The sequence below is a fragment of the Paramormyrops kingsleyae genome, chromosome 19 (assembly GCF_048594095.1).
Source record: "Paramormyrops kingsleyae isolate MSU_618 chromosome 19, PKINGS_0.4, whole genome shotgun sequence".
NCBI lineage: Eukaryota > Metazoa > Chordata > Actinopteri > Osteoglossiformes > Mormyridae > Paramormyrops > Paramormyrops kingsleyae.
Window position 1 is genome coordinate 24,233,626 of NC_132815.1, and position 15,736 is coordinate 24,249,361.

A 15,736-nucleotide genomic window follows, 5' to 3' on the forward strand; every position below is an offset into this window, starting at 1 on the left:
ATACCGATAGCCAATATATTTTTGTCTAATGTTACAGATACCGATAACCGATACCGATAACCGATACTGATAACCGATAACCGATACCGATACCGATAAGAAGCTAACCTGTCAAGTCTAAATATCGGCTGGCAGTATTGACCAAGATTGACACACTGGACCGATGTTGATGTCTTGATTTTTAGCAAACATTGGCCAATAATGATGTTAATCAATATATCATGCCACTAATATATCACTGCCTGTATCTCTGTGTACAATTGAAAAAAAGAGTTAGAATATAACTAATACTAAGCAAACAAATTAGTGTGATGACTTTATAATGATTCCATTATAGAACCAATGGACACTGGATAGATGCTTAATTACCCAAATACAGCTGGAAAAAAGACTTAAGAAACGTAACACTTTTGTGTAGAATTATGTTAAAATATAATGCACAGCTTTGTTAAACATGCAAGAAATGCATACTGAAGAGAATTAGGCTGCTTCCGCATAATAGGTATCCTATTTTCCATGTGTTTAAATAAGGCAGAGGCAAGGAGCAGGTACTGATCACAGTGTGTTTCTGCACCCACCACATGACAAACCACCTCAGGAATGAGAGCCTGAGTGCAGCCGTGCGGTGGGTGATACTTCAGCACCACACTAGTCAGAATGGACCTGTGAGTTTTTTTTTTTCCCCCAGTGGCTGGAGTGCCAATCCTGCCACCAACCCCCAAGTTATTCCCTGTAAGTTGAAGGGCCTCCTTATAGGGCTGGATGTACATTAACATCATACCCAGGATGAAGCAACTGCAGGTTAAGGGCTTTGCTCAAGGGCCTAACAGAGTAGAAGCACTCTTGGCATACATGGGATTTGAACTATTGAACCAACAACCTCCTGATTGCTGTCACAAATCCCTAGCCTCAGAGCCACCACTCCACCCTCAGCCTTAAATAAGACTCACCTACAATCCGACCAGAATGAAGCTGTCAGAAATGACCGGCATTACCTACTAAAAGAGCTGCAGGGGCAGCTGGCCCGGAAGAGGAGACCAACTCTCAGTCTTACGGAGAAATGGGGAAACATGCGAGCAGAGCAGCAGGATGACTGAGCAGGTGGCACTGTGACCTCTAGGGCCGGGGATTTGGCTCCACCTGCCACTGTGTGTGTGGCGTTTGCATGTTCTCCCCGTCTTGGAGAAGCGCCCTCCTGCAGCCCAAAGGCATGCAGATTGGCCTCTCCAAATGTGTTTGAGCGTGTGGCATGTGATAGACCCCTAACTGGAGCCCAGTGGTTTTCAGTAGATTGCCCTTGATCGTGTACTGCGTGAATGTTTAGCTGGTAGCTGGGAAAAATCCAAGTTTCGATCCTATCAATGTATGAATGTATATTTGGGTAGAAAATGAAAAAGAACGCTCTGGAGCAATGCATATGAGCCAAACCCTTCCTAACTTGTGAAGGTCAGAAATCAGAATTAGAAAGAAAACTGATCTGTATCACTGGCCTCAGCCTTCTTGCTATGTCAACTCAACAAGAGGATGTACACTCTGCAAGTAGTATTACCTAGGGGAAGAGCAGACACCGCATGCGGTGTTACCTAGGGGAAGAGCAGACACCGCATGCAGTGTTTCGTAGGGAAAGAGCAGACACCGCATGCGGTGTTACCTAGGGGAAGAGCAGACACCGCATGCGGTGTTACCTAGGGGAAGAGCAGACACCGCATGTGGTGTTACCTAGGGGAAGAGCAGACACCGCATGCGGTGTTTCGTAGGGAAAGAGCAGACTCTGCAAGCAGTATTACCTAGGGGAAGAGCAGACACCGCATGCGGTGTCACGTAGGGGAAGAGCAGACACCGCATGCGGTGTTACATAGGGGAAGAGCAGAGTCTGCATGCGGTGTTACGTAGGGGAAGAGCAGACACCGCATGCGGTGTTACATAGGGGAAGAGCAGACACCGCATGCGGTGTCACGTAGGGGAAGAGCAGAGTCTGCATGCGGTGTTACGTAGGGGACGAGCAGAGTCTGCATGCGGTGTCACGTAGGGGAAGAGCAGAGTCTGCATGCGGTGTTACGTAGGGAAAGAGCAGACTCTGCAAGCAGTATTACCTAGGGGAAGAGCAGACACCGCATGCGGTGTTACGTAGGGGAAGAGCAGAGTCTGCATGCGGTGTTACATAGGGGAAGAGCAGAGTCTGCATGCGGTGTTTCGTAGGGGAAGAGCAGACACCGCATGCGGTGTTTCGTAGGGGAAGAGCAGACAGAGGAACATTTATGTCTTTCGGACCATAAATCCTCCCCATTTTAAACATTTCTCATACAATTACAATTACAAAAAAATAAAAGATAAAAACATTTTTGTTCATTCGTTTAAGTGTTCACTGTTGATGTGTGTAATATATATTACCCTTTATATGAGCTCATATTCACTTCGTTACAATCCCCATTTGTGATACAAATAACTTCTGTATTCAAAGAGGTGAAAATCACCCATTAAGGGGCAGGTTTAATGATGGTGTTTTCTTATATAACATTTATTTAATGCTGGTATTTTTCTTATAAGGATATGCATGTCACCATGCACATAGTCACAGCAAAAACACAGATTGAAAAAAAAAACTACCAGCAATAGAATAAAACAAGATAAGACCAGATTCACAAAATATAATGGCGAATTATGGTCACACATAGAGCAAGAGAAAGTATTTCGAGGCTCAGGGGAGGCAGACAAAGGTTAGAAAGCCTAAAAGAAAGAGAAGGCGAGACAAAGACAGGTCCCCTTTGAGCTTATTTGGAGGAGCGGCTAACAGGGCAGAGACAGTCTGAAAGCCAGCAGCAGCAGGTACCGCAGGACACGACAGCGGGCACGTGTGGGCAGCCCCCTCCACAGAGAACAGCGCTTCCCCCTTCCCACACCTGAGAACACAGGCTAAATAAACACCAGTCTTGATGTATATCTGCTTGCTTTATTTGTATTTATTGCCAAATATAAGTTTACACCCAACATAACACGTTGATTAATTCATTAATAAATGAAGGAGAAGATTTCAAGTTTGTAGTAGCACAGCACACACATTTATATAGTGAAAAAGATATATATACATTAATAGACAGTAAATAATTAACGATACCGTGTCATAAATAATAAACAATGATCAGTAAACACTGTAGTAAACTATACAGCTTTGTACACTCCACTGCAGATCTATTGGACTTCACTGTTATTTTTCCTGAATTCTTTGGTAATGGATGTGAATGGTTTCTTGGGAATGCAGAGTCCCTGTCAAAGCACCGCACCACACTGTCCGATCCCAGGATTGAGGCAGAAGCTGTTCACTGCATTGTCAACAAGCCTTGTTAATGTAGCTGTCAGTGAGACGTAGAGGATTGGTGTGATCCATGCCGATAATGACTTAACCAAGTGAAAATCTGTCTCTTTTCTTTACTGCAGAAAGGTTTCACATGCAGTGGTAAGCAGCCAGTGCAGTAGCCTGATGTAAAAACATTTGGGCGATACAGTATATCACTGATACCATAGATGACCATTGAAGTAGTTATAGTCTCTTATTCTTTCAGTCCCATCCCTAATAATAAACAAAGACAAACGCTACAGTCATACGATGCTTAACGTGCTTGCCAGCAATGACCAGAAATAGTAGCTAGATCACATCCAACACAATAAGTTCCCCATGTTCTTAAAAATAGCTGCATAATGGTTGATGTCACTGAATCGAGTACAAATTCCTCGAGCATACAACAGAACAGGCAGAAAGTCCTCTGACAGTTGTGTGGCGAAATTGAACAAGGACTCTTAATCTCCAAATCTGTTGGGTTCCAAACAAATTAATCACTCGGGTTTGTTTATGCTAATCGCTAGTTTTTGTTTGTGTTTTAAACGGATAATGAGGCTGATGGCCACCTTGCACGCTGTTTTGTAGGTTTTTCTGGGCTAGCCTCAGGAACGCTGTGGCACTCGGTAGCTGTAGCTGACCTGCGCTGCGTTTGCAGGTAGCACTGGCAGCTGATTTAAATGGGTATTTAGTTTAATGGCCACTTTTATGAAGTCTGAAGACGGCACAAGACAAAGCTTCTCACTTCTACACGCAGGATGGAAAAACCACAAGAGCCTGAGTATTGCTTCCGTTCTGGATGACGGCCTGGTAGCTGTGCTTCATTCACGTGGTTAATCACAGGTGAGTGAAGGGCCTGGTTCTCAAACCCGCCGCCTCCCCCACACGTTCATCTACTCTCCTCTTTCTGCAAGCTTGCAGCAGCAAAGCAAATGGAGTCTTTATTGTTAGTGAGCCAGATACTGAAATGCATCTTATCGTACAATCACAGGAACGGTAACCTTTCTTAAATATACCAAACTCATAACAGTCGGGAAGTCTGAGACATTTTTGGGGAAAACTGATGGAATATGCATGCTATGCTGAGTGGTGTTGACAGTCAGCAACTTGCACAAGTGCCTCAAAATAAGGCGAGATGTGTATTACGTGACAGAGAGGGGAAGTGATGGATTCAAACACTCAGCCGGTGCATGAGCCACTCCTGGTGCAAGGAGGACTCCGCAACACCACCAATCAAGCCTGCCAGTTAGGCAGCTGGAAGAGTGCAGAGAGAGTAAGTCGAACTAACTAAGAAATAGATTAAAATCTGCTGCGGGAGGAACATGATTGCATTTTATTTAGTTACTGATCCTCATGAGAGAGCTCCTCTGTTTATTAGATCAAGATTGTTTTAAGGTTGATTGCATTTGCTTTCATGTTGCAGGCAGTGCTGATTTAGCCACCTGCTCAAATATGAGAAAAGGGGCCAGATAGGATCTTTACAGCAGATTGTCCTCCTTTTTTCCAGAATTGTAGCCTCCCCTGGATATAAAAAAACCTTGTGTCATATATGGATCACACACAGAATTAATAGGTAACATATGCATAATTTTTTTTGAAATTTCTTATATACAGTTTTAAGTATATTAAGTACTTAATAATACATAATGTGACCTACTTTAGCTCTTTGAGTGGCCCATAGTGGCTTTAGGTAAAAGAATACCCTCAGCGGTAAAGATAAATATAACGCCTGTTTATATATAAAATGTATAATTCCTTCCTAGAAGGTCTTTTGACAGGACTGCAGGATTCCCTTCTTTAGCTTAACAAAGAGGGTGATATTACCATTATTAAGCTGAATCTATTTCAAAGCATTACATAAAGGGAGTGACCCGGAATATCGCTGCGTGCGCTCTCGATATATTAAAGCCCTGTATGTGTAGATATGGAAGACTTTCCCCGCCGCTAGTGCAGCACCTTGGCTTGCAATATGTAAGCGATGGGGTGTTGCTGCTCCTTACAGATACGAAACCCTAAGCAGCAGCTGCAAGTCAGAACAAGATAAATACACCAATAAATATACCTGGCAGGGCCAGGATGATCAGAGAAACATATTAACCGCAAAACTCTGTCATGTTTGTAGTGCTAAGTAAGATAAATGTCCTAAAATTATATAAGCATTACCATTTTATGTCATCGTCTGATATTTGTTTTATCTCGCGGTGACAGCAAATGGCCGAGTCACGCTCACCTCCTATGTAGCTTGCCTCTCACACCACTGACATTTAAGCACCATCGTTTAATCGTTTTACTTGAGTCGGTGATTAACAAACATTAGAGAACGGCAGCGATCTGTGAGTCTGATGGTAAACCGAAGACTTCAGTACACCGCACACCTGCTTCTGCTCTGCCAGCAGGGGGCGCTTTTGGGGTCAGAGGATACCCACGTCTTTAGCCCAGATACTGTCGTATCATAACGCCATGACAGATTGTAGAATTGATTTTTTGGGGCTTAATCCCCGTCAGCCCACTCCTGGTGCCGCCCTGGAATCTCCCAGTTGTAAAATGTGTATTTATCAACAATCTTTAAAGGAAAAAAATTGAAAAATTGAAGGCTGAAATGTTTTGAACGTGATTACCTGTTAAATTACATTCCATGTCGGGTATCTTCTACACACAATACAACATACAGAGCGTCCTCCAAGCCTGATCCCAAAGTTTTGAAAACCAGGACATTTACGAACCGACATGCTGTGAAGACTGCTGTGTTTCTGTCCTGTTTGCTTTTAAATCATTTACCTGTACAGAGAGCTGGTAATCATGGCCCTTCATTTTGGTAAAAGCTAATTTAACTCCATTTTGGTTACAGAGTACATTTTTAAATCATTATATTATGCTGAGAAAATACCTCAGTTGAACTAATGCAGCCCCTTGCATCAAACGTGCTGTTTCTCTTTAAATGCTGTCTGTTCCCGCTGTTTAGTCATTCAAAGACGACCCTCCTCATGCATTTCGCCACCCAGCATCTTTCTGACACGCTGTGGCCCAAAAAAGGCAGAGCAGTCTGCCTATTGATCTACTCCACACCCCAAATGTAGCAGCAAATTCCTGATTTTCTGGCTAAAAACTGCTCATCGAAAATGCAGTACATTGAATTAGCTGGAGAGCCCAGTAGCAGTCTCTGAGGGGTTCGTGCACACTTGCATTCGTTCCAGTGAAGTGTGACCCTTACACAGGTGTCAGACTTTTAACACAGGAATTAACTGTCCTGTCCTACACTATCAGAGATCCTCCTGGCTTTCAGCTAATTTTCTCAGTTTCAACAGAGACTATGCTAAATTGGGGCATGTACTGTATATAACGTTTTTGCTGGTGCGCAGACACCCTTGCGAAATCATTTGGCTTGCCTGGACCCATGCTATTACATTGCGCCTACAATGTCAAACTAAGGTTGCGTGAACACTGCCGTCTTAGATGGTAATTTGGCCCTGGGGTCCAAGTTTATTTATTTATTTATTTTAATTTAACCGGCGCTTTTGTCCAAAGAAATGTACAAGTGAGGATCAGAGAACAAGGTCAGCCAGAGTCCCTGGAGCAATTGGGGTTAAGGGCCTTCCCTGATGGTGAAATCAATCTGCCAGGCTAAAGATTTGAACCAGTGACCTTCCAATCGCAAGCTAGCCTGTCTTAACCTGTGGAACCATAGACTCTTTCAGATTTGTGCCTTTTAACATGAATCCAGAGCATTGATGATGAATGTTTAAGGACACTTTTGTTCCACCAGTGTAGTTTCGTCCCTTATATCACCAGTATGTATTTGGTTAGCAGGGGTAATGTTTCTGCATGTTGGGTATCACCGCATTCTTTTCCCGGATGCTCTAGTTCCTGGGTATCCATTTGCGTTCTGGGTCTGGTCGCCCCACCTGGGAGCTGAGCCCACAGCCTGCTGTACACTTATCTCTGCTTTACACACCTCCCATCTGGCTGCTGCACTCTGCTTTCCTGCTAACAGGTTACACTGTACATACACACCTGGCATGCAGATTGTTGGAGTAGCTCCAGGCTCATGTCTATCCTACCAGCCTGATGAAATGGTTAATTCCACACTTAGTCTCACCCATTTACTTTGGCCTCTTGCCTGGTTACTGGTTTAGTTTACGAGTACTCTAGCTCTTTACACCTCCCAATTCGGAAGTGCAACTTAAAATGTGCATAAATGGCTAAACCAATTTGGATGGTTTTTATTTGATAACAAGAAATATAAAAACGTGATTGCACTTTATTTCTGTTCCGAGGATTATTTTACCTGTTATTCTTAGTGATAAAATAACAGCATTTTAGTCAGGTTGTGTAGTTTAGTTAGAGAAGATCCTACATAGTGAACACATCTGCATTCGGTCCCAATGGCATTCACACAGTTCCCAGCCACACCCCAGCATCCCACTGCCTGACACCAATGTCAGGCATCAACACATGGTCCAGGTTGGCAAGCCAGATATCCTGCATCTGAAGCCCAGCAGAAACCTTCTGTGGGTCCCATAGTGGATGGGAATGAAGACGTATAAGCATAAGCACTTAAAAAATCAGCATATTTTTCCAGGATTTGATGATTATGCATCTGGTCAGGGTACTTAACCCAGAGTGGCTCACTAAAAATTTTCATCTGTGATGGTGAGCAAAGCATTTTAAGATGGTCAACATATAGCCAGATGGCTGAAGATCTGCCTGACGGAAGGTTACTTTTTATAGTCTTGAACCTGAATCTGTGTGAGTGGGTGATGGGCGAAAATGTTTGCTGAGCTAATCGGTAATTTGATGTAGCATGCAGCTCATGCAGACTGGACAGAAGGAAGGCTATCAGTATGGATGGTAAGCTTGAAGAAAGAGGGATATCAGTATTGACAGTAAGCTTGAAGAACTAAGGGATATCAGTTTGGACATTAAGCTTGAAGAAGTAAGGAGGGATATCAGTATGGACATTAACCTTGAAGACAGAGAGAGATCAGTATGGACAGTAAGCTTGAAGAACTAAGAAGGGATATCAGTTTGGACAGTAAGCTTGAAGAAGTAAGGAGGGATATCAGTATGGACATTAACCTTGAAGACAGAGAGAGATCAGTATGGACAGTAAGCTTGTTGAAGTAAAGAGGATTATGCAATTTCACAAGAGCCTTATACACTGCAGCAAAAAATGCTATTTGTCACCTAAAACTGTTTTAATACCACCTTGTCCTGCATTATCGAAGAATGTTTTTACATTTCATTATCACCTTGTTGGACTACTTAATATTTTTAATACATAATAACATATTAACGGGAAGGTATTAAATACCTGTCAGATTTATGTAGTGCCGCAAAGGTATTGTAATAATATTTATACAAATTTCTTCTCACTAATGGGTATTAATAGCGTCAGCTATCTTTATCTTTGAACGTACATGTGCTAATGGTGCAGCTCTGCAGGTTCCATTTTGTCATTAACTTTTATTACCTTTTTCAGTTCTGATTCCTTTGCAGACAGTATATTTACTGACTTTCGCTCGAATGTGAAAGCAGGGGAGCTGCTGATGTTTAAACTAGAAATAATGTATAAAAATATCGAGGTAACATGGTTCTGTCTTCTGTATTCAGCGTCGTTATTGCTAAGTAGCTGGGTCGACCACCAGCTTACTAATAGATTTGAGGATTTTATTAATCACTACTTTTCCGAACCTGGTAATCTCCTTTTATCCTCCATATATCTAAAGCAGACTGTTAACCTCTCTCAATCAGAAGATCAGAAGGGGGGGGGGGGAGGTGCTCTATGCAATAAGGTGGTTAGTCAGCCATGCCATCAATTCTCATCTAAAACTCCAATTAATGTAACGACATGATTCTAGTTTAATTGTAATAAAGCACAGCACTGTAATAAAAAGGGAATCTGTTTCGTTATCAAGAGGGTGAAACATGACCTTTAAAAGCAGATAGGAAATCTAGTATACATTGTTAGTACTGGACTCACTGTGTATCTGTATGTTTCTATCCTCTGTGCAGAGATACTGACATTATCCTGCTGCATGCTAGGCTAATTCGTTATCATCATGTGCGTTCTTTTTGCTCTAAGCCAGGAGGATCACGCCGTCTCTGTATTATGTGCGATAATTGCATTACATTTGCACTTCAGAAGGCTTTCTTGGGCACATGCAGTGTGTAAAGGGGAGAGGGAAGCCGTGGCGGTGTGTCTGACCACGGGAGGGGCCTCTGCACTCTTTTAAGCAGCTCTGTGGGCTCCCTGTCTGCTCCTTTCACACTCTCTGGCCATGTCAGGCATTCTGCTGGTACACCCAGTGCTCCTCAGTGGGGAAGAGCTGTAGGACCATTCTAACAGCTCTTTATGGTCCGTCCTTGGGTGGCACTGCAGTCTAGTTGCATAAAGTCTTTGGAATGGTGCTGGAAATATATGTATGTTCTCTTGTATAATATTATATATATACACACATACAAAGTAAAGAGTGGTGGAGGCGCGGTGGAGCATTTCCCAGGTAGCAGAGGGCATGAGGCAGGGGAACATCCTGCTTGGTTTTAGTCTGTGGGAGGAAGACCAATGTGACAGCAGAGGCCAGATTTAATTATTGTCATTGTTTTTATTATTAGTGCCTCCATCTTTAATGTCTGTTTATCCAGTGTGGGGTCAGCCTGGGCCTGGAGCCTGACCCTGTATGTCATGGCAGTATATGCATTTTTAATCTAGCCGATGCTTTTATACTTAGCAACAAAGATTTGCCAAAGCAGGGTTAGCCTTGTAAGAACTGGCCTTGAAGTGAAATCACTCTGCTGATCACAAGATTTAAACCGGAGGCCATATGATCACGGGCACAGAGTCCTAGCTCTCAGAGCCACACGCCGCCCACGTTTCAAATATGATTCTCTGCTTTGTGCTTTTTTGTAGATTCCATCTAGATTGTGTCATAATTCGCATGAGTGACTGATGGCCAGTGAATGAGTTGAGTTTTGCTGAGCTGGATGTGAGATCATAGTGAGTTGCACATGGTCCACGTGTCAAAAGCATGATGCTGTGTCTGGATGTGGATGGGAGTCTGGGCTGCATACAGTGCACACATATGATTCGTTTTTCTCAGAGGCTGATTGTAGGCATGCTGGGTAACAAACCAAGCCGAGCCCACATCACACCGGGGTGTTTAATATTGCATGATGCACGTGAGGTCACTTGACTCAGAGAGTGAATTTCCCATCATTCCCTTCTGTTCCTTCCTGGACAAAAATGCGCAGCTGTAAGCAGGGATGGTATTGCATAGCACTGCAGCTTTAAATTTAGGTGGACTGAAAGAAAAGAAAATTGGTGCATATTAAGTATCCATTGAATACTATGCTTCTGGTGTGTAAAATTATTTTCCATTTAACTATTTTTCTGTTATTTTCAAAGTCTATATGAAATATAATGCATACATGGTATCAGTATACTAACGATTATGGTATAGCCACCATATTTCTCTTGCTTCTCAGCTGTATTTTCTGTGGATAAAATCTTGCAATGTGTGTGTATCATTCGCAGGCACGCACAGTGCACTCTGAGAATATAGGTAGTTATCGTGGTTGGGGAGATTCTGCTCACTGGCGTGCCTGTGCTTAACCTACTTTCAGCCGTTAAAATTTTAAAACTTCTGCGATTTTTGTGCATGAATGCTTCCCGCGTGCGGTGGGGCTTTCGTCAGCTAGGGGGGCCCTAGAGGGATTACTCCGGCTGTCATCTGCTGCCAGCGATCCCACCCCCCATATATGATGTCAAAATGGTGGAAGATGGTGTGGATTTGGACGTGGTATGATGAAGATGCAGCTGATGCAATAACTGTGATGCACATGTGTTATTTTCTGGGCACCAACATGCTATGTTTATGCTCCTCAGTCAGGGTTTTCTTTTGGTTTCTAGTTCTTAGTTTCCCATGAAGCGTGAGAAGTACAGATGATGGAAATATACTCAAGGGGTATTTGAGGAGTATGCAAGCTTCAGTGATTTATTACCCTGCGAGGGAACATTAGTGCTTGTTTTATTATTTGTTGTTTTATTTAAATTAAATAAATGGTTGGACCTATTGTAGGGATAATGTGTAAAGCAGATATTGGTTTATTACTTATTAAGTTTATTTGCATAGTCTAAGGGGCTTTTATGGGGTTTATCATTTGTTATCAAGTTATCATTTGCTTTCTGCTTTTAATGCATTCGTTGGCAAGCCTTCTAGTTTAACGATGGATAACTTTAATAACGTACTCAGCAATGCTTTGGAGTACAATGAAAATGACAAATGCCGATGAAGCGTTTGTCGGAAACAAGAAATGATGCATCCATAGCGAAACATCTCCATTGCTTACTAAAGTGTAGAATTTAAAATAAGCCAAATATTCAAATGTGTTTTTTTAGCTAGCTGTTCCATGCAATCTTGCAGAAAGATGAGGAACGTTGTTCCTGGGTATTAACTTTTATGTATTTTTTTCCGCGTTACGCATGCGAGTGTATCTCCTCAGTTTGCAGAAGCAATTTGAAGGTGATTGCCAAGGTGATAACTCCTTGAATTTTTGATAGTATTTGCCTTGACAGCATGTCACAGTGCGAGTGACTGCTCCGATGCTCCCTGCTAACAGGTGATACATTCTGCCTCAAAAGCCTCAGTATTATTTGTTCCGCTAAGAGGTGTAGTATTTATAGTCATCAGCGCAAGAGGCAACACAATATGTGAGCAGCCCATTATTAAATGGCATCTGTGGAAAAATCCTAGGAGTTAACAGGAAATATAAGCTAGCGAATATGAATGGAGCTTTTACGTTTGTTATTTTGTAATTACCATTTCTGTCGTTGCTTTGAGATACAGCTGGAATGGGGCTGGCAAGATTGAATCACAATGATAGAGTGCTCAGGAGCGTCTACCCGCACAGCACCACGGCTGATTAAAGAGCGCAGCTAAGGTTTCCTGCTCGCCTGTATGTGTGTGTGTGTATGTGTGTGTGTCTGCTATCCCACAATGCAACGCAACACTGACAGTGCTGCTTTAATGGTCCACGGGGAGAACAGAGGAACCGATAATATTACCTTCTTGTCAGTAAACCTTCTTTGAGGTCAGGAAAGAGCTACTTTTGCCAAGGTACAGCATTTCCTGGGTCTGTAATGGTGCCCATGTTCTTAAATAGAGTGCTTTTAGTTCACATGGGATTTTCCTGAGCTTCCATCTGAAAGAGAACAATTATATTCTAGATTTTTCCGTTTTCAATACCATTTTCAATACAAACATCTGAAGTAAATTGAGACTGATGGAGGAAGTTGACAGTTTCAGCCCTTTTGCATAATGTGACGACTTGCCTTACAGTGAGGGTCACCTGGGATCTGCACACAGTGCCTGCCAGGAAGCGGAGGCTTATGTGAAGGGAGGTGCTGTGAACTGAGCATGGGTCGTTATTTTCAACAATAAATACTTTCTGACTCACAACAGCAGTGTCCAGTGTGGGACAGAGAAAGAGTCTGATAAAAATATCTGGGTGGTTCGACAGCAGGTTTACCATTATATAGATGTAAGTATGCAATGTTCGTGTAGGAATTATATATACTTACGCTTCCCAATTTATGTTTTTTTTCCAGATGTCTAAAACACCATTAGGCCTGGGGCAGGGCAGGGCATTTTCCTTTTCAATTTGATGTGACCTGCCATTCTGAATAATAATTATTATTATTATTATTGATATATAAACATTTAACCCATATGTGACATCGATATCAATGTGTATCATGCCAAAAGTCCTGTCCCTGTTTCCCTGGTCCATGCCCTGGCAATACATGACACTCAAGAACAGTGCATAGACAACTTCATGGAATGGGTTTCCATGGCTGAGCAGCTGCATCCAAGCTTTACATCACCAAGTGCAATGCAAAGTGTCGATGCAGTGGTGTAAAGCACGCTGCCACTGCACTCTGCCAGGAAAATGGAACTTGCTTGACTATATTGCCCCAAGTGTAAAGTTTGGTGGAGGGGGGATTATGGTGCAGGGTGGTTTTTCAGGTGTTGGGCTTGGCCCCTTAGTTCCAGTGAAAGGAACTCTTAATGCGGCAGCATTCAAAGCCATTTTGGACAATTTCATGCTTCCAACTTTGTGGAAACAGTTTGGGGATGGCCCCTTCCTGTTCCAACATGACTGCACACCAGTGCACAAAGCAAGGTCCATAAGGACATGGATGGGCTAGTTTGGTGTGGAGGAACTTGACTGGCCTGCACAGAGCCCTGACCTCAACTCAACAGAACACCTTTGGGATGAATTAGAGCAGAGACTGTGAGCCAGGCCTTCTCGTCCAACATCAGTGTCTGATCTCACAAATGCTCTCCTGGAAGAATGGTCAAAAATCCACATAAACACACTCCTAAACCTTGTGGACAGCCTTCCCAGAAGAGTTGAAGCTGTTATAGCTGCAAAGGGTGGGCCAACACCATATTAAAGCCTATGTATTAAGAATGGGATGTCATTAAAGTTCATGTGTGTGTAAAGCCAGGTGTCCCAAAACTTTTGGCAATATAGTGTATAATTGGAAGTAAAGCATTTGTGACTGACTGGTGTGATACCAAAGATGTGCTTAAAAATTGTCAAAATAGTATATAATATTAACCCTTTAAGCTATGCCTCACGTAGCCTAGTTTTTTCCTTCACATTTTGCTTGCATGGTTACTCTGCCATGTCGCAGCTGTAAAAGCTTTGGTTTGCACATCTAATGGTGGGAGCAGATATATGTGGTCATGGCTGTAACAAAGGATTTGTTTGAAATTTTGAACTGTTCTCTGTCTCCAGCAGCCATTGAGCTGTACCATCCGAGTCTGGGATTTCTGGCCCTCAGGCAAAATCACCTGTATGGTAGAGGATCGTTAGCTGGTATGGAGTATGCTGCACATGCTCAGGCATCCTGCTAAAAAGGTGACCCAGAACTGACAGAAGCTTCTTTGCATTCGCCGAATCTACCCTATCTCACACCACAAAGAGTGAGCTACTGACCCAAGGACACAGAGCATGCCAAAAGAGGATGAGTAGCTGGCTGTCATGTAGCTGTCCACACAGAGAGCTCACTTGGTGCCTGAACGTGGCTTTAATACGCACCTGTTTGGATGAATGCTGAATTCAGAGGTATGCAACGTAAACCGGAAGGGCTGTGATGTGCTGAAGTATTACTCACTGCTAAATGTAGTTACGCGTGATAGATTTGATTCCATGCGTAGAGTATGACAGGCAGGAGGAGAGCTACATCTCAAATTAGAGCAGGTTAGGGCAACTAGTGCCTCTTCCTGCTCTGGTGTGTAAACTCGGAGCTTTACCGGCAGGTGCTGATCTGATCTGCTGCTGAAAATGAATATTTAAATGAACTACACATGTCACTGGAATCGTGCATTTGTCGCATCTTTTCATTTGTTTGTTTTTCCCTGAGGGTTGCTGTTTGCCCTGCTTACCAGTTCAGTGGAAAGTGTATTTATATGATTTACATTTAGGCTTGAGTAATATAATTTTTAAAAGGTAGGTATGTATGAATGTGTGTGTGTGTGTGTGTTCAATTATAAGAAGTAATTGTAAATAATTACCTAATATTAAATAGCCGACAATCAATAAGAAAACACTTTTTCTCAAGTATTAAAATTTCAGTATTGGATATTCAAGACTGTGTTGCCATGGAATAGGAGGAATATGGCAAATTCTGAGTTTGTGTTAACTTCAGCATGTTTTTGGATTACGGGGGGGTGGGACCGGAGTACCTGGAGGAAACCCCATGACGATGCAGTGAGAACATGCAAACTCCACACACATAGAGTCATGGCGGAGACTCAGGTCTCAGAGATGTGAGACAACAGTGCCAACCACTGCACCACTGTGCCGCCCCTTTGGTGTTAATGTTTAATGATTAACTCTCAGGACAGTAGTTTGGTGACACTGGGGAGTGATACTCTTCCATTAAAACCAAAACTGAAAGATGTTTGAAACGAAAATCTAAACTTTGTGTTTTCTAGTAAGTATTCTGCATTACAGTCACCTTACGGTCACCTGCACTAGAAAACACATCTGCTATGTAGAAATAAAATATGTAATTTAACGATTGACAAGTCTCTCTTCGCTAAGAGGCAGGAGAGCATCATATATAGCTTGGACTCCATGGTTACCTAGGAGTCACTTCAAAAAGCAAAAGCAATAATTTATGCTTGAGAGAAAAGAATTAGTCATCAGCATTTTGAGGTGAACAGTGTACACATAATTAGACATGTGATTCGTGCAGCGAATTGAGGGAAGCAGGGCCACAGAATTCAGGGCATGCCTCACAGTGACAACTTACTGAAAATAAATTATGCTGAATATCAAACCTGTATAATTTGTCTTCATTGTTTAGGCATGATTCATGGCTCATTGCATAGA

The 15,736-nt window shown here is 42.6% G+C and overlaps 1 protein-coding gene across 8 annotated transcripts in view; it reads left to right on the plus strand.

Annotated features, from left to right (window-relative positions):
• LOC111836252 (leucine-rich repeat and fibronectin type-III domain-containing protein 2-like) overlaps positions 1-15,736 on the plus strand; it is a 78,596-nt gene that overhangs the window by 9,658 nt on the left and 53,202 nt on the right. For 3 of the 8 annotated variants that reach the window (XM_023797340.2, XM_072702816.1, XM_072702818.1), the window contains exon 2: positions 4,092-4,177. The exons of 3 other annotated variants lie outside the window; for them this stretch is intronic. Coding sequence is in view for 1 of the 5 variants with exons in the window: in XM_023797336.2 (XP_023653104.1) it covers positions 4,500-4,607 (108 nt within the window). In the remaining 4 variants the exon portion in view is untranslated. Of the gene's footprint in view, positions 1-4,091; positions 4,178-4,487; positions 4,608-4,841; positions 4,908-15,736 lie in introns of those variants that run through there. 2 more of the 8 variants (XM_023797336.2, XM_023797342.2) reach the window with 2 other exon arrangements.